Source organism: Nicotiana sylvestris, chromosome 10, assembly GCF_000393655.2.
Source record: "Nicotiana sylvestris chromosome 10, ASM39365v2, whole genome shotgun sequence".
NCBI classification, from domain to species: domain Eukaryota; kingdom Viridiplantae; phylum Streptophyta; class Magnoliopsida; order Solanales; family Solanaceae; genus Nicotiana; species Nicotiana sylvestris.
In genome coordinates, this window is record NC_091066.1 from 112,145,264 (window position 1) to 112,163,907 (window position 18,644).

An 18,644-nucleotide genomic window follows, 5' to 3' on the forward strand; every position below is an offset into this window, starting at 1 on the left:
CATCTTAAAGATCTCTATCCCTGGTACACTCTGGAGGAAGGGTAGGGTACCTTTTCCTATCTGTACAATAGTTATAGATGGTGTATTTTTGGCGAACCCATTGAAGTCTTCTATGTTGAGGGCCATCTAATTCTTGGAAAGCCTTTTGTAGGGTGTGCATTCGTATCGGTTTATCGATAAATCGAATCGATTATTTGTTATCGGTTAATCGATTTATCGATTTTGATTTCGAAATTTTCCTTATCGAGTTATCGATTTCGATTTTGTCCTCTTCGGTTATCGGTTTATCGATAAACTGATAAGATATACTTAAAAAAAATTTTTTACCATTATTCTATAATACCCTTTCCTTTACCCTAAGTCCCTAACCCTATTATTTCATCTACCACATTTAAGGAATGATCATATTTAAAGCTCAAGGGAATGAAGTTCAAATTAATGGAAAATAGAATTAGCCGTGACGATGTATTTTTTTTATACCGTTGGAGTGTTGATGACATACATTTGATCCTCTTAGTTTAGTTTCGTTGCATGTGCTTGTTGACACAATTTTTATGTTATAAACGGTGTTCGTCTTATTTTAGCTTCTTTTTGTCCATATTAGTTAGACGCGTTTATAGCGATATACTTTCCGTGAAATCCCACAAATTTTCTTATTGGTGTAATCGATAACCGAATCGATAAGCCCCAAAAATCGTAAATCGAAATTGAAAAAATTAAAACCATATTGAAACGATAACGATAAGCATATGTACATATCGATAACCGATAAGTAATTATCGATAAGGGTCAAAATCGAATCGATAAATCGAATGTACACCCCTAGCCTTTTGATCCCACCATTTCATGCCATTTGTATTACAAACTTGCACTTCTTGTGGGGTAACTGCCTCACAGCCATCTATGTGGAATGAAGTGTAGGAAGCAGTGAATGGTGCTTTTGACCAATCCGTTTTCTCTAATCCTCCTCTTGTAGCCCAGTCGTCAGCATTCCACAGGCTTGAATAGATCTTCATCGGCTGATTGAATGGGAATTCCACACCTGTCTTTCGAATTCTTGAATACTCGTCGTCCACAAAAATCCTGCAATCCACAACCTAGATTAGCGGTTGAAATTTAAAAATAGCCAGATTTACAAGTGATCATTCAAAAATAATCGAAATTTAGCTATTTTTCATGTAAAGATAAATTTGAATAAAAACACTGTTTAAAATCCGAAAAATACTCCATCATAATATACTGGAATTCCAGTATAATTTACTGGACTTCTAGCATAATATAATGGAGTTCCAGTATAATATACCGGTCCAGCATAATATGCTGGAAGTTCATACACAAGTGCATTGATCTCCCGTATATTACGCTGGAACTTTTCGTGTTGCAGCAAAATAGTGACTATTTTTCAATGACTTTGCAAACGCTGATTATTTTTGAATGACCAATCCGAAAATTGGCTAGCCCGTCCTATTTTAACTAGATTAGCTGGTGATACAAGGCTCAATTGCAAAAATAAACTTTTTTGGTTAAACCTTCTTTAAGATTAAAATAGTTACTCCCTTCTGTCCAAATAAGTGATTTTTTGGGCCTTTTTTTTGTGGTCCAAAATAAGTGATTTTTTCAGATTTCAAAAATGAATTAACTATTTTTTTCCTGCATTGCCTCTAGAGTAAATAGTGTTGGAGTGTGTGTTAGGAGTGGTTATATGAAGAGATAGTAAAGGTTAATATGGTTAATTTCATTACTAATTAATATTAAAAAATAAATTTTTTTAATCTGTGTGAAAACAACTAAAAATTCACTTATTTTGGACCGGAGGGATTACATCATATTTCAAGTTCATTTTAGGCACGAGATACTAAAAAGCAAAAAAGAAACACTCTATCCATATATCTGAAGTATGAGAATCTGACCATTGATTTCTTAATTACTGCTATTTAAAAACTATTCTAAAATTATATCCTACAGTTAGAAAGGGAAACAATTCGAATCCTGTTTTTTTTTTCTTTTCTTGGAGGTCCGAATGAAGTAATCAGTTCCTCTTTTATTTGCTCAAAATACTTAGATATAACTAAACTACAAGAAAAGGAGGATACAGCGATACTTAATTAGTCATCTTTCTATTTTAAAAAGAATCTGACCATTGTCTCTGTTTTGTATATTTAGAAATGTAATCCCAGGAAGGTAAAGGAAGTTACACAATCTGAAAGGTGTTCCAGAGAACGGAATATGAATGGAAGTCGTTGGTTGGATCAAACCAGAGATAGATCCTCTGCTCCCTGTCTCCTTTACCTCCTGTAAATACATTGGTCTGTAATATGTATGGCTCACCTGTCCTGTTCCCTAGGAATTCAAAATCTATCTCATCGTGTTCTGCGTTGTTTGATGACAGCTGAATATATATATATATATATAACCAACATATATCACTTTCTTCTTTTTTATTTAATTAATGACTAGACTCAATGTGATTTTTAAAATCTCACGTATATAATATAATACTTGCATAAAATGCAGAGACAACACCAGCAGAATCACCTCCAACAAGCTTCATTTTCATACTAAAGTGCCCAAATAGATATGATTTCTTTGATTGAAATCCAGCTCCTTCAATCATACAAACCCCCGGAACGAAGTCAGTAAACTAGGCAGGCATATATAAGTAATATATATATATATATATATATATATATATATATATATATATGGCATTTAATTAATTAATTACCTGAAGATTTGTCAAGAAGAAGCTCAGCTGTGGTGCCACCCACACCATTGAGGTACTTGATATGGTGACTGGACCAACTGGGTTCATAGTTGTTCCAAAAAGGCACATCCAGTGCCTTCCTCGGCGCCCCACAACTGCCCAGTATTGACAAATTTATCAAAACAAACCAACTAAAAATCCCTTCATACCCATTATCCTAGCTCTCTGTGATGTATGTCTATTTTGTACTGTTAATGGATGAGGGAAGTTAAAGGGATACTATACTAGTTCATTATTTATAGGGGATTTCGAGTGTTGAAAAAGAACACTGGTCATGTGTGTCAACAGAACGTTGAAGCAAGTGAGATATTGTCAGATTTTTCGGTGCTATGTTTAGACTTCCAACTGTATAGTATAACTGTCCAAGCGCAAGGCTTTTGTCTGGTGCACATTGGGCGAGTAATGCACATGTTTTCAACCAAACGAAATTAAGAGTAATTTAGCCTCACTTAAATCTCTAGCGAGTGGAACACAAGCTCTCATCAACCGACAGACATATTATTGACGCACCTAGCTAGGAATAGAACTAAACCATGTGTGTGGATCGCTTTTCTGCCTAAATTTTGACCGCTGCTACGGCTCCCTATGTGCTGTGTTACACAAGGACCAGTAGGGTGCCCGCCGCGCAAAATCATTTTCTCTGTTAACTTCTTGCCGCGTTCTTGGTTTGTTTTATTCATTATTAGGCTATTTCGATAGCATTACTATTGGAATTGATACATTAATATCTTCCGTTCACCTGTTATGCTAAAATATAAAACATAAAGTAACAATATAAATTTAAGATTTTGACTAATATAAAATATATTTATTTTAAAGCAATAATATCGGGTACCTAGTATTACATATTATTGACATGATGATTTAAATATATTAAAATATATCATTCAATATAAATTAAGAATCTACTATTATAAATCACTATATCAAAGAAGAGATCTATTTATAATAGAGAGAATATTCTAAATAGGAATAGGAGAAAGAGAATAAAAAACAACAAAAATAAAAAAGAGAAAAAGGTATGGTAGAGAAAAATTAAATTAATAAGGGATAAATTAAAAAATATAAATTTATTGAAAGAATATTTTTGTCTTGAATAAATTAATTTTCTGCTTTTGCTTCTTGGAAGAAGCAAGAATTTCTAGCTTTTCCCCAAAAGCAGAAAAACTGTTTCTGCTGCTGCTCAAAAGCACTTTTTTTTATCCTCGCCAAACATGTAAAAATTTTCAATAGATATTTTTTTGAGCAAAAAAAGTACTTTTAACCTTCAAGAAGCTTGGCCAAACAGGCTCTAAAATTACTTCTAAGATATTTTTCCGGCTTAACTTTACCCTTATGATTAACGGTCAACACCAGATAAAAATAATATTATTTGATTTTCTTGTGGCATTTTATTACTGATCGTTGATCTTTACATAAATAGCCGATCATATTAATTATTTATTTTTCTAGCCATATACATAAATTATACATGATTATACACATGTAATACATAAATTATGCAGGCTATTTATAGTTTAAGTGGTAGAGTAGACGGCTATTTGGATTACTTCTTCTTAAATAAATTAGTGAACACACCCCAATACTTGATTTTCTGACTTACCCGACCCAAACACTAACACAATATTTGTGCTTCTTCTTCTTTCGCTTCTAATTAGAGTTCTTCCCAACAATTTATTTAACAAACACCAAATAAAAAATAGCACGTAGTAGCAAAAAAAGCTAAGCACTATTAATTTCCCCCAGCAACATACCATGGGCTTACCCGCAAAACTGAGCAAAAGGGTAGCTCGGTGCACTAAGCTCCCGCTATGCGCGGGGTTCAGGGAAGGGCCGGACCACAAGGGCCTAGCGTGCGCAGTCTTACCCTGCATTTCTGCAAGAAGCTGTTTTCATGGCTCGAATCTGTGACCTTCTGGTCACATGGCAGCAACTTTACCAGTTACGCCAAGGCTCCCCTTCTACCAGCAAAACTAAGTGAATGAGCAAATAAATAAATACATAAATAAATAAATCCTATTTCTCATTGACGTCTCATTCTATGAGCTCACTTTCAAAAGAAATATTAATATTTTCCGTCAAAACTATATCAAAGAATAATTGCAATTTTGAGGCTCAAATTTGGGCTGCTAATTAGGCAAAGTGAAAGAGACCACGCCATGACTGCAAAGGTACCGATTGTCAAATCACATATCAACTATGCCCGAAAAGTTTTTACCTCAGATAAGAAAATTTTATCACTGTCCTTAAGAAATGATCGCATAAGTTTAAAGAATTTTAGGATGTTTTAAGTTAGGCTCTGTTTGACCAAAAAGTACGAAACTCTTTGTTAAACTAATTAAATAAAAGATAAAGGGCTAATCCTAGTTAAAGATAATAATCTTGGACCTAAAACGGGCTTATGCGGATAACGCGGGGACCATGTTATATTGATTTAATGCAATACACATTAAATGTTGCGGTTATTAATAGAGTGAGAACAATAATAAACAATAAATACAATAAATGACACTAAATATAAATAATGAGGAAGATTCACTCAAAATTGAATGAAGTAGAAGATTCCTTCCTCTAACAATAAGAAATGACAAGAATGTAAGAGAATATGAGACACATTCTTGAATTTGGTGGAAATGACAATAGATAATCTAAAGAGATTGAATCTCTCTAAGAAAGTAGTTCTTTGTATTTATCTAGAGTGCTTACTTTTCAAAAGTATTTTTATCATGTGGAATATTACATACCTTTTACTTTATCTCTCATACTATTTATATGGGATATTTCAAAGAACCCTAAAAGATACAACAAAAGAAATATTCAATAGAATATTCCCTTTGAAGGTTCCAAAGCTATACTAGTCATTACTTCTGTCCTTGTTGCTCGACCTCGACCCTGATGAACCACTCAACGGCTTATTTTGTTGACCGCTGATCGACCTCAGCCAAACTGCCCATGGTAAGGCACAAATTTCACGATAATCACCTCTTTGTGTCTGAATTTTTTCGGTCGAATTTTGACCCATACGGCTCATGAATAAGAATGAGGTCCAAGTACTACTACTAATGATAATGATTTGCTGTCAACTGGAAGCTCTCAGATTTGTATCAATAGCATTGAGTTCTCTGGCATTTGTTATGGCTGCAAATGACTGAAATTCAAGTTGCCCCACAAAGGTACATGCAACAAAACTCGAATGCTCGTTTTCAATTAGCTCAGCAAATACAAAAAGTCGGGTTAAGAAGAGAGATGTTGGGTCTTTTAATTACAATCAGGTACGGGTCTTTTATAAGAGATGGATCTTTCCATATGGGTGGGTCTAACTTAATGGGGTCAGAATTTAAAATGGACCAGTAATAAAATGCTACGTGATAATTAAGTACGTAATATTTTATTTGGTGTTGACCGTTAGTCATAATGGTAAAGTTGAACCGAAAATATAATGTTGGGGCAATTTTAGTTTAATAGATGGATGGAAAGTATTATTATACCAATTCCAATAGTTTAGGGGTAATTTTGATCATTTTTACGTTTATTTTATGTAACAGTATATTACTGGGTATGACTAATTTTATGTTATTGCGAGACGGGGGTAAATTGGATTTCTATAGACTAGCTATTTCTAGCTTCTATAGTGGTCTTGGCATTTTAAAATTATATTATATTGATACTGAATAAACATATCAAACAGAGGTAGGTAGTATAAGTACTTTAAAAAAGTTAGTTAACTCTAAAAGTTAGGCTGTTACTCCTATGAAATGGACAGTATTCCATTCTCAACGCAAACACTTCTTAGAGATTAGACGACAAAAAGAAAAGTGAATGTTATTATCTAAGACAATGCTGATCAGTGATAGCTTGTAGTGACAACTTACTCATTGATGATCATCTCAGCAATTCGCAATTGTTATTCATCCTAATTGATCACGTTGCATGAATTGTAACCTCGCATATGATTCCATTATACAAACATATAATTTCATTCCGTTGATAACTAGATTATTTTTCAGATAGCATTACATATAAACAACGTTGTTAAGAGTGAAGTTTAAAAGAAATAAAGATCTTTGGAACATAACAAAAGTATTATTACTAACTTGTAGTTAGGGGTATACATAGGCAGGGTTGGTTCGGATTTTACAATAATCAAATCAAATCAATTGTGTCGGGTTATTAAATCTAAAGACCAAACCAAACCAATAAAACTCGGGTTTTTCAATCTCGATTTTTCTCGGATTTTCGGGTTATTCAGGCTTTCTCGGGTTTTTTTCCCGGTAAAATCTTCGTAGAACAAAACATATAATGTATGCTCAAAATATTTCTTTAATCCTAGTAAGATACAACTATATAAAGTATTTTCTAAGAAAATAATACGAAATATGAGATGTGTCATGGCATTATCCTAAAATATTTAACAATAAAGACAATAAAATTATGTAATATAAATATTGCTAATTAAAAGGCCATAATAAAAATAAATATAATCTAAAAGTACTAAGTCATGCTAAAATAAATAGACTAATAAGGGAGTATTAATTACATGACTAAACGCTAAAGAAAAATAAAAATAGGTTATGCATTTTTTCTAAACTATTGCGAAACAAAAAATAGATATTCAATATATTCCCGTTCGTAATATTGAATTGAATGTCTTTTGTTAGCATTAGTATTGATTTGATTTTGGTTTGGACTTTTGTTAGCATTATTTAATTAACTAATATTAATGACTATAAAACTTATTAAAACATTCAAAAGTTCTAAGTCCAACCATGAAATAATATCTTAAAAGATAAAATTATGAAATTTTTATAAATTACATCACAATAAGTATAATATATTTAAAATTTCTATATATGTAATGTCGGGTTGGTTTGGTTTCGGTTTGACTTTCTTTAGTTAAAACCAAACCAAACCAATTATGGTTGGGGTTTTTTTCCTAACACCGAACTAAATCAAACCAAACCATAGTCGGGTTTTTTTTTTCCGATTTAACTCGGATTATCGGGTTGGTACGGTTGTCGGTTTTCTTTGTACACCCCTATTTGTAGTAATAATTTTAAATATTTCATGACATTTATATGGATGAAATGTGAGAATAAAATCAAAGAGCTTGTCGATACAGAAATTAAAGATTCATTCTTTTAAAAAAAAAATCATAAAATAGAAAAGATGAAACAGTAATCTAAGAAATATTTATAAGAGAATATATAGTAATTGAAAACGTAAATGGGAAAGAAAGATTTAAAACAGAATATAGAACATCAAAGCTTTGGAAGTTGTTGTCTTCTTACATCGTAATAATACAAATAGGCAATTCCCCTAGCCCATGTTACGTTAGGGAAGATGAGATAATTTGATTGATGATATGTTGGCTAGCATCTGTCCTTTTTTAGATATGTGTCGTCCGTCTATTCACGCCCGTGAAACTAGGGCGAGACATGCTGAAATTTGACCTACTTAATCCGCCGAGCCAATTTTATTTTAACTAACTGAAGATCTAAACTGATCATAATTATCTCGAAATTTATTACAAAATCATTATTAGTTTGTAGTTGGAATACTGAGTCTTAATTCATCATTAGTTTGTAGTCTAAAAGCCACAAGCAAAGTTAAGTGCCTCCATTGAAAATTTGAATGCATAAGTCTATGGGGCATTTCCCTCATATAAATAATAATATATTTAAAAGAAGGGGGAGTAAGAAAAAGACTGTTACTGTCGGAATAAATCAACGGAGCTTGCATTCTGAGTCTAATAAATCCGTCTCTAGCCGCGTACGTCCTCACCTGCGCACTCAATATCTGTGTCAAAATTGCTTTCGTATTTGGTCGCTCTCATTCAACTTATACCCATTTTTTTTAAAGTTTTAACTTGTACCCACTTTTTAAATAATTTCAGTCCTCTTTCTCCTCCTCCTCCTCCTCCTCCTCCTCCTCCTCCTCCTTCTTCTTCCTACTGTTACTGTTGGTGCTGCTATGAAACTTCAGTTCATGGGATGATTGTCATAAGTATGTTTATCAGATTATTTAAAAACAAATTATAAATAATTACGTAAGTTAGTAGACAATAATTTGTAAATATTTTCATGTACGGGAAGTTTAAGGTCACACTTAGTGATTCTTTTCATGATAATTCTGTTCTTTTCTCGTTTATTGTTTCCAAAATTTATGATTTAGATACTGTTGGCAATATGATTATTTATCTAGTATGTTAGAAAGCTTTTTCAAAAACTTCAGCTTATTTAGTGCTGAAGTTTTATAAATGAACTAAATAACTTCAGCATCTTCTATTGAAGTTTTTGAAAAAGCTTAATGACAAAACTAATGAATCTAGGACAAAAAAACTTCAGCTTATTTAGTGCAATTACAAACAAAAACTTCAGCAAATAGAGAACAAAACATCAGCTATTATGCTTAAGTTCAGCAATTACAAACAAAAACTTCAGCATATAGAGAACAAAACTTCAGCTACTATGCTTAAGTTCAGTAATTACAAACAAAAACTTCACCACACTTGGTTTAGCACACTTGTTACTTCAGGCCCGTCTACTAGAATGCTGAAGTTTTGCGTGATTGTTTTTGCTACTTCAGCCCCGTATGCTGAAGTTATGCGAAAAAGTGGGTACGCTTGTATTTTTTTTTTGCAAAGTGGGCACAAGTTAAAACGTGACCCAAAAAACGGGTATAGATGCAAATACCAAATATCTATCATATAGTATAACAGGCCCAAACAAACTAAGTACCTCAAAAAAGAGATTTTTACATTGTAGGGCTCTTATAAAATAGTATTTATATTAATGTTATCATATTTGAATTATTTCAATAATAGCACATTTTATTACAAATACAACATATATAAATAAAGTACTAGTATTTAATAACATATTTATTTTCTAACTCTTCCTAAAAACAAGGGATTATATTTAAAAATAACGGCTGAGAAGATTTCTCTTCTCTCCTTGGGAGAAGTTTCATGTCTTCCCTTATTTCAGTAGAAGTTCTTCCCATCACTTATCAATTTAACTTTACTTTTTTGAAAATTATGCTCAAATACTATTGTTACTTTCTCACAATCTTCGGCAAGTTGCACTCTTCTAAGAAATTACCAACGCAAGATTTAAACCAAATATTTCTTTCTCCTCGTACTTTTTATTCTTTAATGATATATAATTTGGTGTATTATACATAGTATCACCTGCCACACGACCAAGTGTTCGAGAATAAATTTCTTTCTAATATGTTGTCATTGCTAATCGGTATGGCAGATTTTTCCAAATATTTGATACAACATGTCTGTTTTAAAATATGACATATTAAATAGAAATATTTATAAAGACTTATACCTATAATATACCAAAAATATTGCATAACAACATTTGAATTAAAAACATACCTTATTTATACTATGTTTATAATGAAATTATACCTCCAAAGTATATTTATACAAAGGGGATTTCTGTTAGTTCTTTTCAATATTTTATTTTTATGTTGGACAGTTTTATTTTTTTCAGCAAAATATACATTTAATATATTTATAATATATTATATTGTAAAAGTTTTCTATAATTTTAATATTCGTTCAATAAAATTGTTTACCCTAAAAATTAGATAACAATTAAACTTATATGTGGTTTTAAGGATATGGGATTTTACCTAATACCAATTAATAAACGTAAAGATAAGTGATGCAAATTGACAATAATATAAAGCAAACCAGCATTTGGACAGAGCCCTCGAGCTTGGACACCCTCAAACTAGTTATGCAAGAACAGTTAAAATACAACGAGCTAATAAACAAGAGAATATAAATTAAAGAGAGAATATTATATTGCTTTGATCTATGTGAATGTAAGGTGTCTACAAATAATGGGGACTCCTCTTTATATAGTAGAGGAGTCCTAATTATGGTATACTCTAATTACATAGGTAAATCCCATGATTAGCCTAAACAACCGCTCTTGATCTGATCTGTTCCGAGATTTTCGATGTGATCTTCGACCGATTACGGATATCTCGTCTTTTCATTATTGCGTTTCGTTCGAAGTCCGTCATATATGGTCTTGATTGATGTTGGCCTCGATCTCGACGAGCACCTCGATTCTTGAGCTTGATACTTCATCTTCGTGCTCTGACCTGATCCATTACGAGACTGATCCTCGACGTGATTCCCTGGTATCGATTAAATGGCAAAATCAAGCAAGCCCTATTTTAACCGTATACAGATAGTCCTCTCGTTTCTTGGAGTGTAATGAGAAGAAACGAACTGGGCCTTTGATTTTATACCTCGGCCAGTTATGATGTCACCCTTGTGACGTAAGTGACCGAAGCATTAAGTTGGTACAGTTCCCAAGATCATTAATGAGTGCCAGTTGATGGTCGCCAATTAGTGCCTTTGAATCGTCGCCGTGAATCCTTAAATAGGTCTTCTTCTCACTTCTTTAAACTTTACTTTGAATTTTTCTTGCACTAATCTTCAAAATCCTTCTGAGTTTTTCAAGTTTTTCTGCAAATCTTCAAATTTTTCGTATCTTATCAAGCCACTCCGTTCTTGCACAGTTTCTAGGCCTCGTTACCAACCTTTCTTCAAACTACAAATCTCATCTTCTTCTTTCTCTAAATCCATATAAAAATGGCAAAAACATCTAAAACCGTTCCTCAAAAGGAAAAAGCTTCTTCATCGTGACCGGCCAGCGATAAAACACCAGTGGAGCTGCGCCCTAAGGAATGTGTTCCCGAGATGGGGTGTGATCTCTCTTCCGACTTTAACATCGAGAAAAATTCTTCTGTCCCTGGCCAGTGTGAGCCAATGTCTAGGTACATGTGCTCGATAACTGAGAGCGACCTCGAGCAGGTTAAGGAAGACTACCATTGGAAGAAAAAAGAGGTGGTGATTCTGTCTCCCGAGGAAGATATTACTACCCACATGGAAGGGTTTCTTAAATGTTTACACTTATCCTTTCACGTTGGGCCCCGTCGATCCCATTATCATTATCATCGACTTCTGTCGCCAATACCAAATAACCCTAGGCCAGATCCACCCTTCCTTTTGGCGGATTGTCATTTTGCTTTGATTTTTTTGCGAGCAAAAAATAAGGAACGCCTTTCACCCTCGACCACCTCATCAGGTTGTATAGGCCCCGTCTTTTTGAGGTGGGTTGATAAAGCTTTAGCGTCGGGCCACCAAAGTGTTGTTCTCGAGCATAAACGAGGACAAGGATCGAGTATGGATGGGTCGGTTCGTTCGAGTGAAAACTTCTGACCTAATTCCGGCCGAAAAGATGCCATTTCCCGAGAAATGGAATATGGAGCGTAAGTTTGATTCCTTCTTCAGTTTTTATTTACTGTTTTGTTCCCTTCACTTCTTTTTTGCCGACACCCTTTTCTGTGATGTAGCGGTCGCTTGAATGCCTGGTGTGATTCCGGACCTCGAGATGAACCGGACTAAGGCGGCTAACTGCCATGTTAATCTTTGTACAGCGTTAATGTTGTCTACGACTTTGATGTCTTCGATTGCCTTGATTTTATCGAGGTTGATCTCGATTCCCCGATTTGACACCATAAAGACGAGGTACTTGCCCGAACCGACCCCGAATGCATATTTCTTCGGGTTGAGTTTTGTTGTATTTTCTTAATATGTTGAAAGTTTCCTTAAATGTGCCAAATGGTCCTCTGCGCGCAGGGACTTAACTAACATAATATCAATATAAACCTCCATTAATTTACCTATTTGTCTTCGAACATTCGGTTTACTAGGCGTTGAAAAGTAGCACCAACATTTTTTTAGTCCAAACAACATTACATTATAGCAATAAGATTGTACCCGGAATTTGATTGTACCCAAAATAGGCATCGAGGAAGCTAAAGATCTCGTAGTCGATCGTGGAATCGATCATGCGATCGATGTTCGGTAGAGGAATAAAGTCTTTAGGACATGCTTTGTTTAAATCTTTATAATCTACGCACTTTCTAAGTTTGTTCCCCTTCTTGGGGACTACGACTACATTTGCTATCCATTCGGGATATTTTACCTCCCGAATGGACCCTATTTTCAGAAGTTTGGTTACATCATCCTCGATGACTGCATGCTTAACCTCGGATTGTGACTTTCTCTTTTGCTTTACCGGTCTGAACTTTGCGTCCAAGCTCAATCGATGAGTGGTAATTTTTGGCGGGATCCCTGTCACGTCAAGGTGGGACTAAGCAAAACAATCCACATTTTTAATAAGGAATTTAATAAGTTTTTCCCTGAGCTTGGGGGTAAACCCCATGCCCAGGTATACCTTTCGATCAGGTAGATGCTCAATCAGTATGACTTGTTCCAACTCTTCAACAGTTGACTTCGTGGCATCAGAATCATCGGGGATTACAAAGGTTTGAGGTATCATATAATCATCATCCTCGATAATTTCCTGCTGTTGGTCGACGTCGACGACTGTGGTTGCTATTTGACTTCCTGCTTTTCCTTTGATTCTGGTCCCTTTGTTGATGTTAGCGTTGATATTGGTATTACCTCATTAATTGCAAACATTTCTTTGGCTGTTGGTTATTTGCCATACACCATTTTGATTCCTTCCGGTGTCGAGAATTTCAAGACTTGATGAAGCGTTGAAGGTATTGCCCTAATATTGTGAATCTAAGGTCTTCCGAGCAGCGCGTTGTATCTCATATCACCTTCGATTATATTGACCTTTGTTTCCTGGATAGTTCTAAACATGTATACTAGCAAAATAATTTCCCCTTTGGTGGTTTTACTTGCCATGTTGAAGCCGTTGAGTACTCGAGCTGCGCGTACAATCTGATCCTGAAGGCCAGGCTGCTCTACGACCCTTGATCAAATAATATTCGTTGAGCTACCTAGACCAAACAACACACGTTTAACTTGAATTTTGTTCATAAGGATAGATATTACCAGTGCGTCGTTGTGAGGTTGTTCGATCCCTTCTGCATTCTCATCGTTGAAAGTCTCCTTATTATTAGGAATTGTAACTATAATTAAATGTGACTTTTAAAATTTGATAATAATTGTTTGATTATTCTTAACGAAAAAAATCTTAAATTCCAATTCTAGTGAATACATGAAATAACTGCCGAACATGGGAGGCAGTTCGTATCCTTTTTTTGTGAATTCGTTGGATGATTTTTTTTTTTTGGGCCTATTTTCTAGTTCTATTTTCAAATTTTAAATTTCAAATTAACTCCAACTTTATTGGAAATGTGTCTTAAAAAATGACACTTGTTGAATTGTAGTTATGCCACTTGACATCATTACATTCTTTTGCTTCTCATTTTATATAAAGATAGATTTCTTATCTTATACTCCATCCGTTCACTTTTACTTGACATGTTTTGACTTTTCACGCTCTTTAAAAAATAATAAATGAAGTGCATAATTTGTCATGATACTCATATTAATTGATGCATATTTTATTGGATTTGAGAAAATGATTTGAAATGAGTAATAAATATTGTGGGTATAACATAATTTTTTTTTTTCTTGATATGCGTAAAGTGCCAAATAAAAATAAAAATTTATTTTTAATATACATGCCAAGTAAAAGTGAATGGAGGGAGTATATAAGAGCATTCACAGTTCTTTGGCGGAAACTATTGAATGAATTTTAAACCACTCAAAACTTAGATGCTACAAAAATTTAATAAGTTAAAAAGGTAGTAAAATAACTGAAACCTCAAATTCCGCCAATAAAAGAGTAACACTTGTCTAAAATGGCATTACAGAGAACGTATTTGATCTCTGTTCTTTTTTCCCCCTTCTAGTAATTAGTTTCAATGAATACTAACCATTATGTTAACGAAACAAATATAGTATTGAAACTCTGGCTTGACTTAAATGGGGCAGAATGGAGCACTACTATAATATATGAGTTTGCCAGAATTCTTTTTACATTAATCGTGAAGGCGTGCCACACTAGCGAGCCTTCTTTTGTAATATTAACACCCAAGCCTGACGGACCGTTAAATATAATTTGAGAAGAAGGCGTGCTGACTAATCGCATCTTCAGTGTTGTTTACCCTCAAAATCGGATAACAATTGAATTTATACGCAGTTTTAAGGATATATGATGTAACTTGATACAAATTAAGAAAACAGATTAATATTGAAATTAATAATAAGAAAATGAATGCGAACCATACAAATTGAACAACCTTAGCCTTTGAGTTTGATCACCCTCGAGCCAAGAAATGCCTCAACTGATATTAGAACAGAATAATAAGATGACTAGAAATAAACAGTGTATTGCTTTTTGGCGTGTATTACAATGTGTTTTATGAATGATCAAACCTCACTTTATATAGTAGGGGTGTCATACTCTTGATACAATTCTATACAAGGTAAAAAATCTCATGATTTGCTAAGTAATCGGCCTTTCCTTGATACGTGCCGAGATTTTCGTCATGATCTCCAACCAATCGCGGATATTCCGGCCTTCCGTTATTTGGCTCGGCAAGTTTTCCTCGATCTTGTTCGGTCTCAAACTTGTTAGTCCTGGGGTCACGAGCTCGGCGATCTAATTTCGCGCCTTGGTTTGATATAACCCGAGCTCGAGCTTTGACCTGTCGTGTTTCAGCCTCGATTGGTCACTCAATAGGTGAATCCGATTTTGATCGTATACAAATAGTCCCTTCGTTTTTCGGAGAGAAGATGACGAGAAATGATATGAACTTCCGAGCCTTGCTTCGATAAACCATGACGCAAGCGACAAAAAGTAACTGAAACATCCCATCGGTCCAGTCTCCAAGGCATTAAATGTATGTAAGTTGTTGGTCAGCCATTACGGGTTTTGAACCGTCGTTTGCAAACTATAAATACTTAACCCTTCCATTATTTAGAACCTTTACATTCAAAAGTTTGTTCTTGTGTTTTTAAGAAAAAATTTATCACCTTCTTCCTCTTATTTTCTGGTTCAAGTTTTGAAACCTTTTCCTTTGCAGTTTTCTGAAAATTTCTATAAAGGTATGAAGTGACGCTCTACATCCAGTTATCATAGCCTTTTGTAAAAGGTATGAAGTGACGCTCGGGCTGATCCATCCTTCATTTTGGAGGATTGTTATTCTGATTCGTTTCTTTGTGAGCAAGCTCAACAAGTGCCCCTTCGCCATCGACCATCTTATGCGTCTGTACAGTCCCCAGCTCTACTGAGGGGGATTGATAAAGCTTGCCCGTCGGGCTATTAAGGCCCCATTTTTGAGCATATATGAAGACCAAGACCGAGGATGATTGGGTCGGTTCATTCGAGTGAAAACCTCGGATCTAATCCTGGCTGAGGAAACGCCATTCCCCGATAAATGGAATGTGAAACGTAAGTATTGACTTTACTTTTAAGATTTTACTCATTACCTTTCCCTTTCCTTTTACCTAATCGATATCTCGCGGTACAACTGTCGCTTGGATACCGGATGCAGTTCCTCGACTCAAGGAGCGGGTCGAGGGCATCGTATCACTGAAGCCCTACTCCGAGCGCGCATGCCATGAACTTTCAAAGGTCCGGTGGGAGGCCCGTTCTCACAGTAAAATTCATGGAGAATACCGTGGAACTTTCACTTGATGGTAGTCAGGTCTCAAATCAGGCTTGGAGAATACCGTGGAAACCTGAAGCTGCTCATATAAATCATCAATCTGAGATAATGAGTACTTATTCTTGTAGACATGTGATTTTTGACCCTCCCCAAAAATTTTCATATTTTAGCACGTAAATATTTAATTTAGGCCTAATATAGCTATTTCAACTATTTTTGACTTCTTTCCTTTATTTTCGTCATAAAAATGGAAAATTACAAAAAAATATGTTAGCTTACGTATCTTTCATAAATTTAAATAAAAAATATACAAAAAATAGTACCTTATTTTTATCCTTACATAATCTTGAAAATACAAAAAATATATAATAGTTTCATGTCAGCTTTTGCATTATGTAATATTTTTATCTTATTTTAAAAGGAGTCGATTAAGGTGTTGGATCATAATTTTAAGAGTTTTAGAACCTAGTTCTTGGCCCAATTCGGATTAGACCATTAAGCCTAGGGACCCTTCTAGACTCTTCTTTGGAATAAAAATAAACAAAAAATACCCTAGGGACCTAATACACAAAAGACCTAGGGACTAGTTGACAAAATATACAAAATATAGACCTAGACCTAGGGAATATAGAGGAGGGGCGAGAAAATCTGAAGGGGGGGGGGGAACCTAAGGAAAAAAGATCCGAAAGATATCCTAAAGCTAGAGCGCCGCTTTTAGAGAACCCCACCCCCTCGATCGAGTATCTTCTTCTTCTTATGCCATTTTCAATGGTTTCGTCTGAAGCAAAGAGCAACAACTCCATGAGCTACTGTTCTTGAACAAAATTGAGACCCTAAGCATCAACTTCCTTTTATCCAAAAAGAAAAAATAAAAGACCTGAGCAGCTAGAAACGGGAGGGATCGAAAATTTTCACCAGTTTCTTCATCTCGTAACTCCGACGACCCTCCATTGAGACCGGCGAAAGCCGAGTTCGAACCCAGCAGTAAACTCACCTACAAAACCATCTGAAACAACAGCTCAAAGCAGCACGAAACACACACAAAATTAGCCAAGGTTTTGAGTCGAGCCCGTCGAGGTCGCCCGTTTGGTGTTCCAGTCAAAGGTTTTGTTTTCAATTTCCAGTAACCTATATTGCCGAGGTATTTACCTGGAGTTTCTTTTCCGTTTGTTCAATCAACTACTGAAGAAAATCATTGCTTATTGAGGTGCACTTTTATTTGATATTTTTCTTAGCATGCTTTGCTTGTATGTATGAGTGTGTTCATGTCATGATTCATTCATTGTCTTTATATGTTGGGTCATATTGATTTACTGCCTTCCTAGTGGTGTATTAAAATTCAGAATTTTGTTTTGTTTGCTTGTTTCTTTTGTTTTGATGAAGTAGTTTGTAAAACACTTGTTGAATTTTTATGATTAATTTGGAAGATGAAAGATCTGTAGACGAATTCTAATATCGGCCGTACGAATTGCATGATTTTGTTAGCTATAAGGGGCTGTAGGCTTGGTTTGGATCCTTAGAAGAATTGATGTTCAAGTTTAAGTAAAAGGGTTGCATAATAATCCCACAGTTTAGTTCAGCGCTAGTTGCTTTAGGCACGTTACAATAAAATTATCATAGCTACGGGTACGGTTCCCGTGACGTAGTTGTGATACATAATCCCAAATTCGGGGGTACATTTCATGTAACCCGATTATAACAACTTCGAATAATGAGACCCTGTGAAATAATTTGAGGCGTGTTGTGCCAAATAAAATCTTAAAATGTATGACTCTGACTTAATTAGTATTTTAAAGTCCTTAGAATTTGAGGCGTGCCATGTAGCTAATTTTTATGGCCCCCGCAAAGTTGCTAACGCGTAGTTGCTCTAAGCGCGTCATTTTAATAAAACTACCTTCCTAAATTCGGGTGCGCATTTATGCGACCCAAATCCAAATCTCAACAATATTAAAATATGTCAAAGACCACAGGTGCATTTAGGGAGAGCTAATGTTTGTTGGGTATTTTGGTTTGACACTGCTTCACACCCCCAAAAAAAAAAGAAGGGAGCTACGTCTGAGTTAAACTTGGAGGTGGAAGTCTTCTTTCCTTTCTCGACGGTGAAGTAAGACCAAGCTTATGAGCTTATTATCCTAGGTCGGAACAAGTTGATAGGACCCCCTTTTTTACGTCCCCATGTTCCCCCCGTGTGGTGTCATGGGGGCGAAAAAGGAAAGAGAGGGATGGGGTTTCTCTCGCTTTTGGCATAGAGGGCCCCCAGTGGGAGGCTCGCTATGTGACGTGGTTCAAGACGTGGTTTAATAACGTTGCAATCTTCCTAAAAATAAATAAAAGCGGTTAAAAACTAAAA

General features: G+C 34.9%; 1 protein-coding gene across 1 annotated transcript; it reads right to left on the reverse strand.

The window, feature by feature from the left end:
• Positions 1–763: 763 nt before the first annotated feature.
• LOC104236243 (probable xyloglucan endotransglucosylase/hydrolase protein) lies at positions 764–3,444 on the reverse strand. The gene is made up of 5 exons (XM_070159447.1): positions 3,364–3,444; positions 2,726–2,921; positions 2,504–2,604; positions 2,196–2,389; positions 764–1,083 (listed from the first exon to the last, which is right to left on the reverse strand). Exons 1-5 carry the CDS (start codon positions 3,442–3,444, stop codon positions 777–779), a joined length of 879 nt encoding a protein of 292 aa, XP_070015548.1. The 3' UTR covers positions 764–776.
• Between the last annotated feature and the right edge of the window lie 15,200 nt (positions 3,445–18,644).

Excerpts from the sequence above, each read along its gene's own strand:
- LOC104236243 (XM_070159447.1), bottom strand. The coding sequence starts at position 3,444 with ATGAATAAAACAAACCAAGAACGCGGCAAGAAGTTAACAGAGAAAATG. Across the intron at positions 2,390-2,503 it reads GTGTTGTCTCTGCATTTTAT|CTGTCATCAAACAACGCAGA; the intron begins GCAAGTATTATA and ends ATATATATTCAG. Across the intron at positions 1,084-2,195 it reads TGGAACACCTTTCAGATTGT|GATTTTTGTGGACGACGAGT; the intron begins GTAACTTCCTTT and ends TGTGGATTGCAG.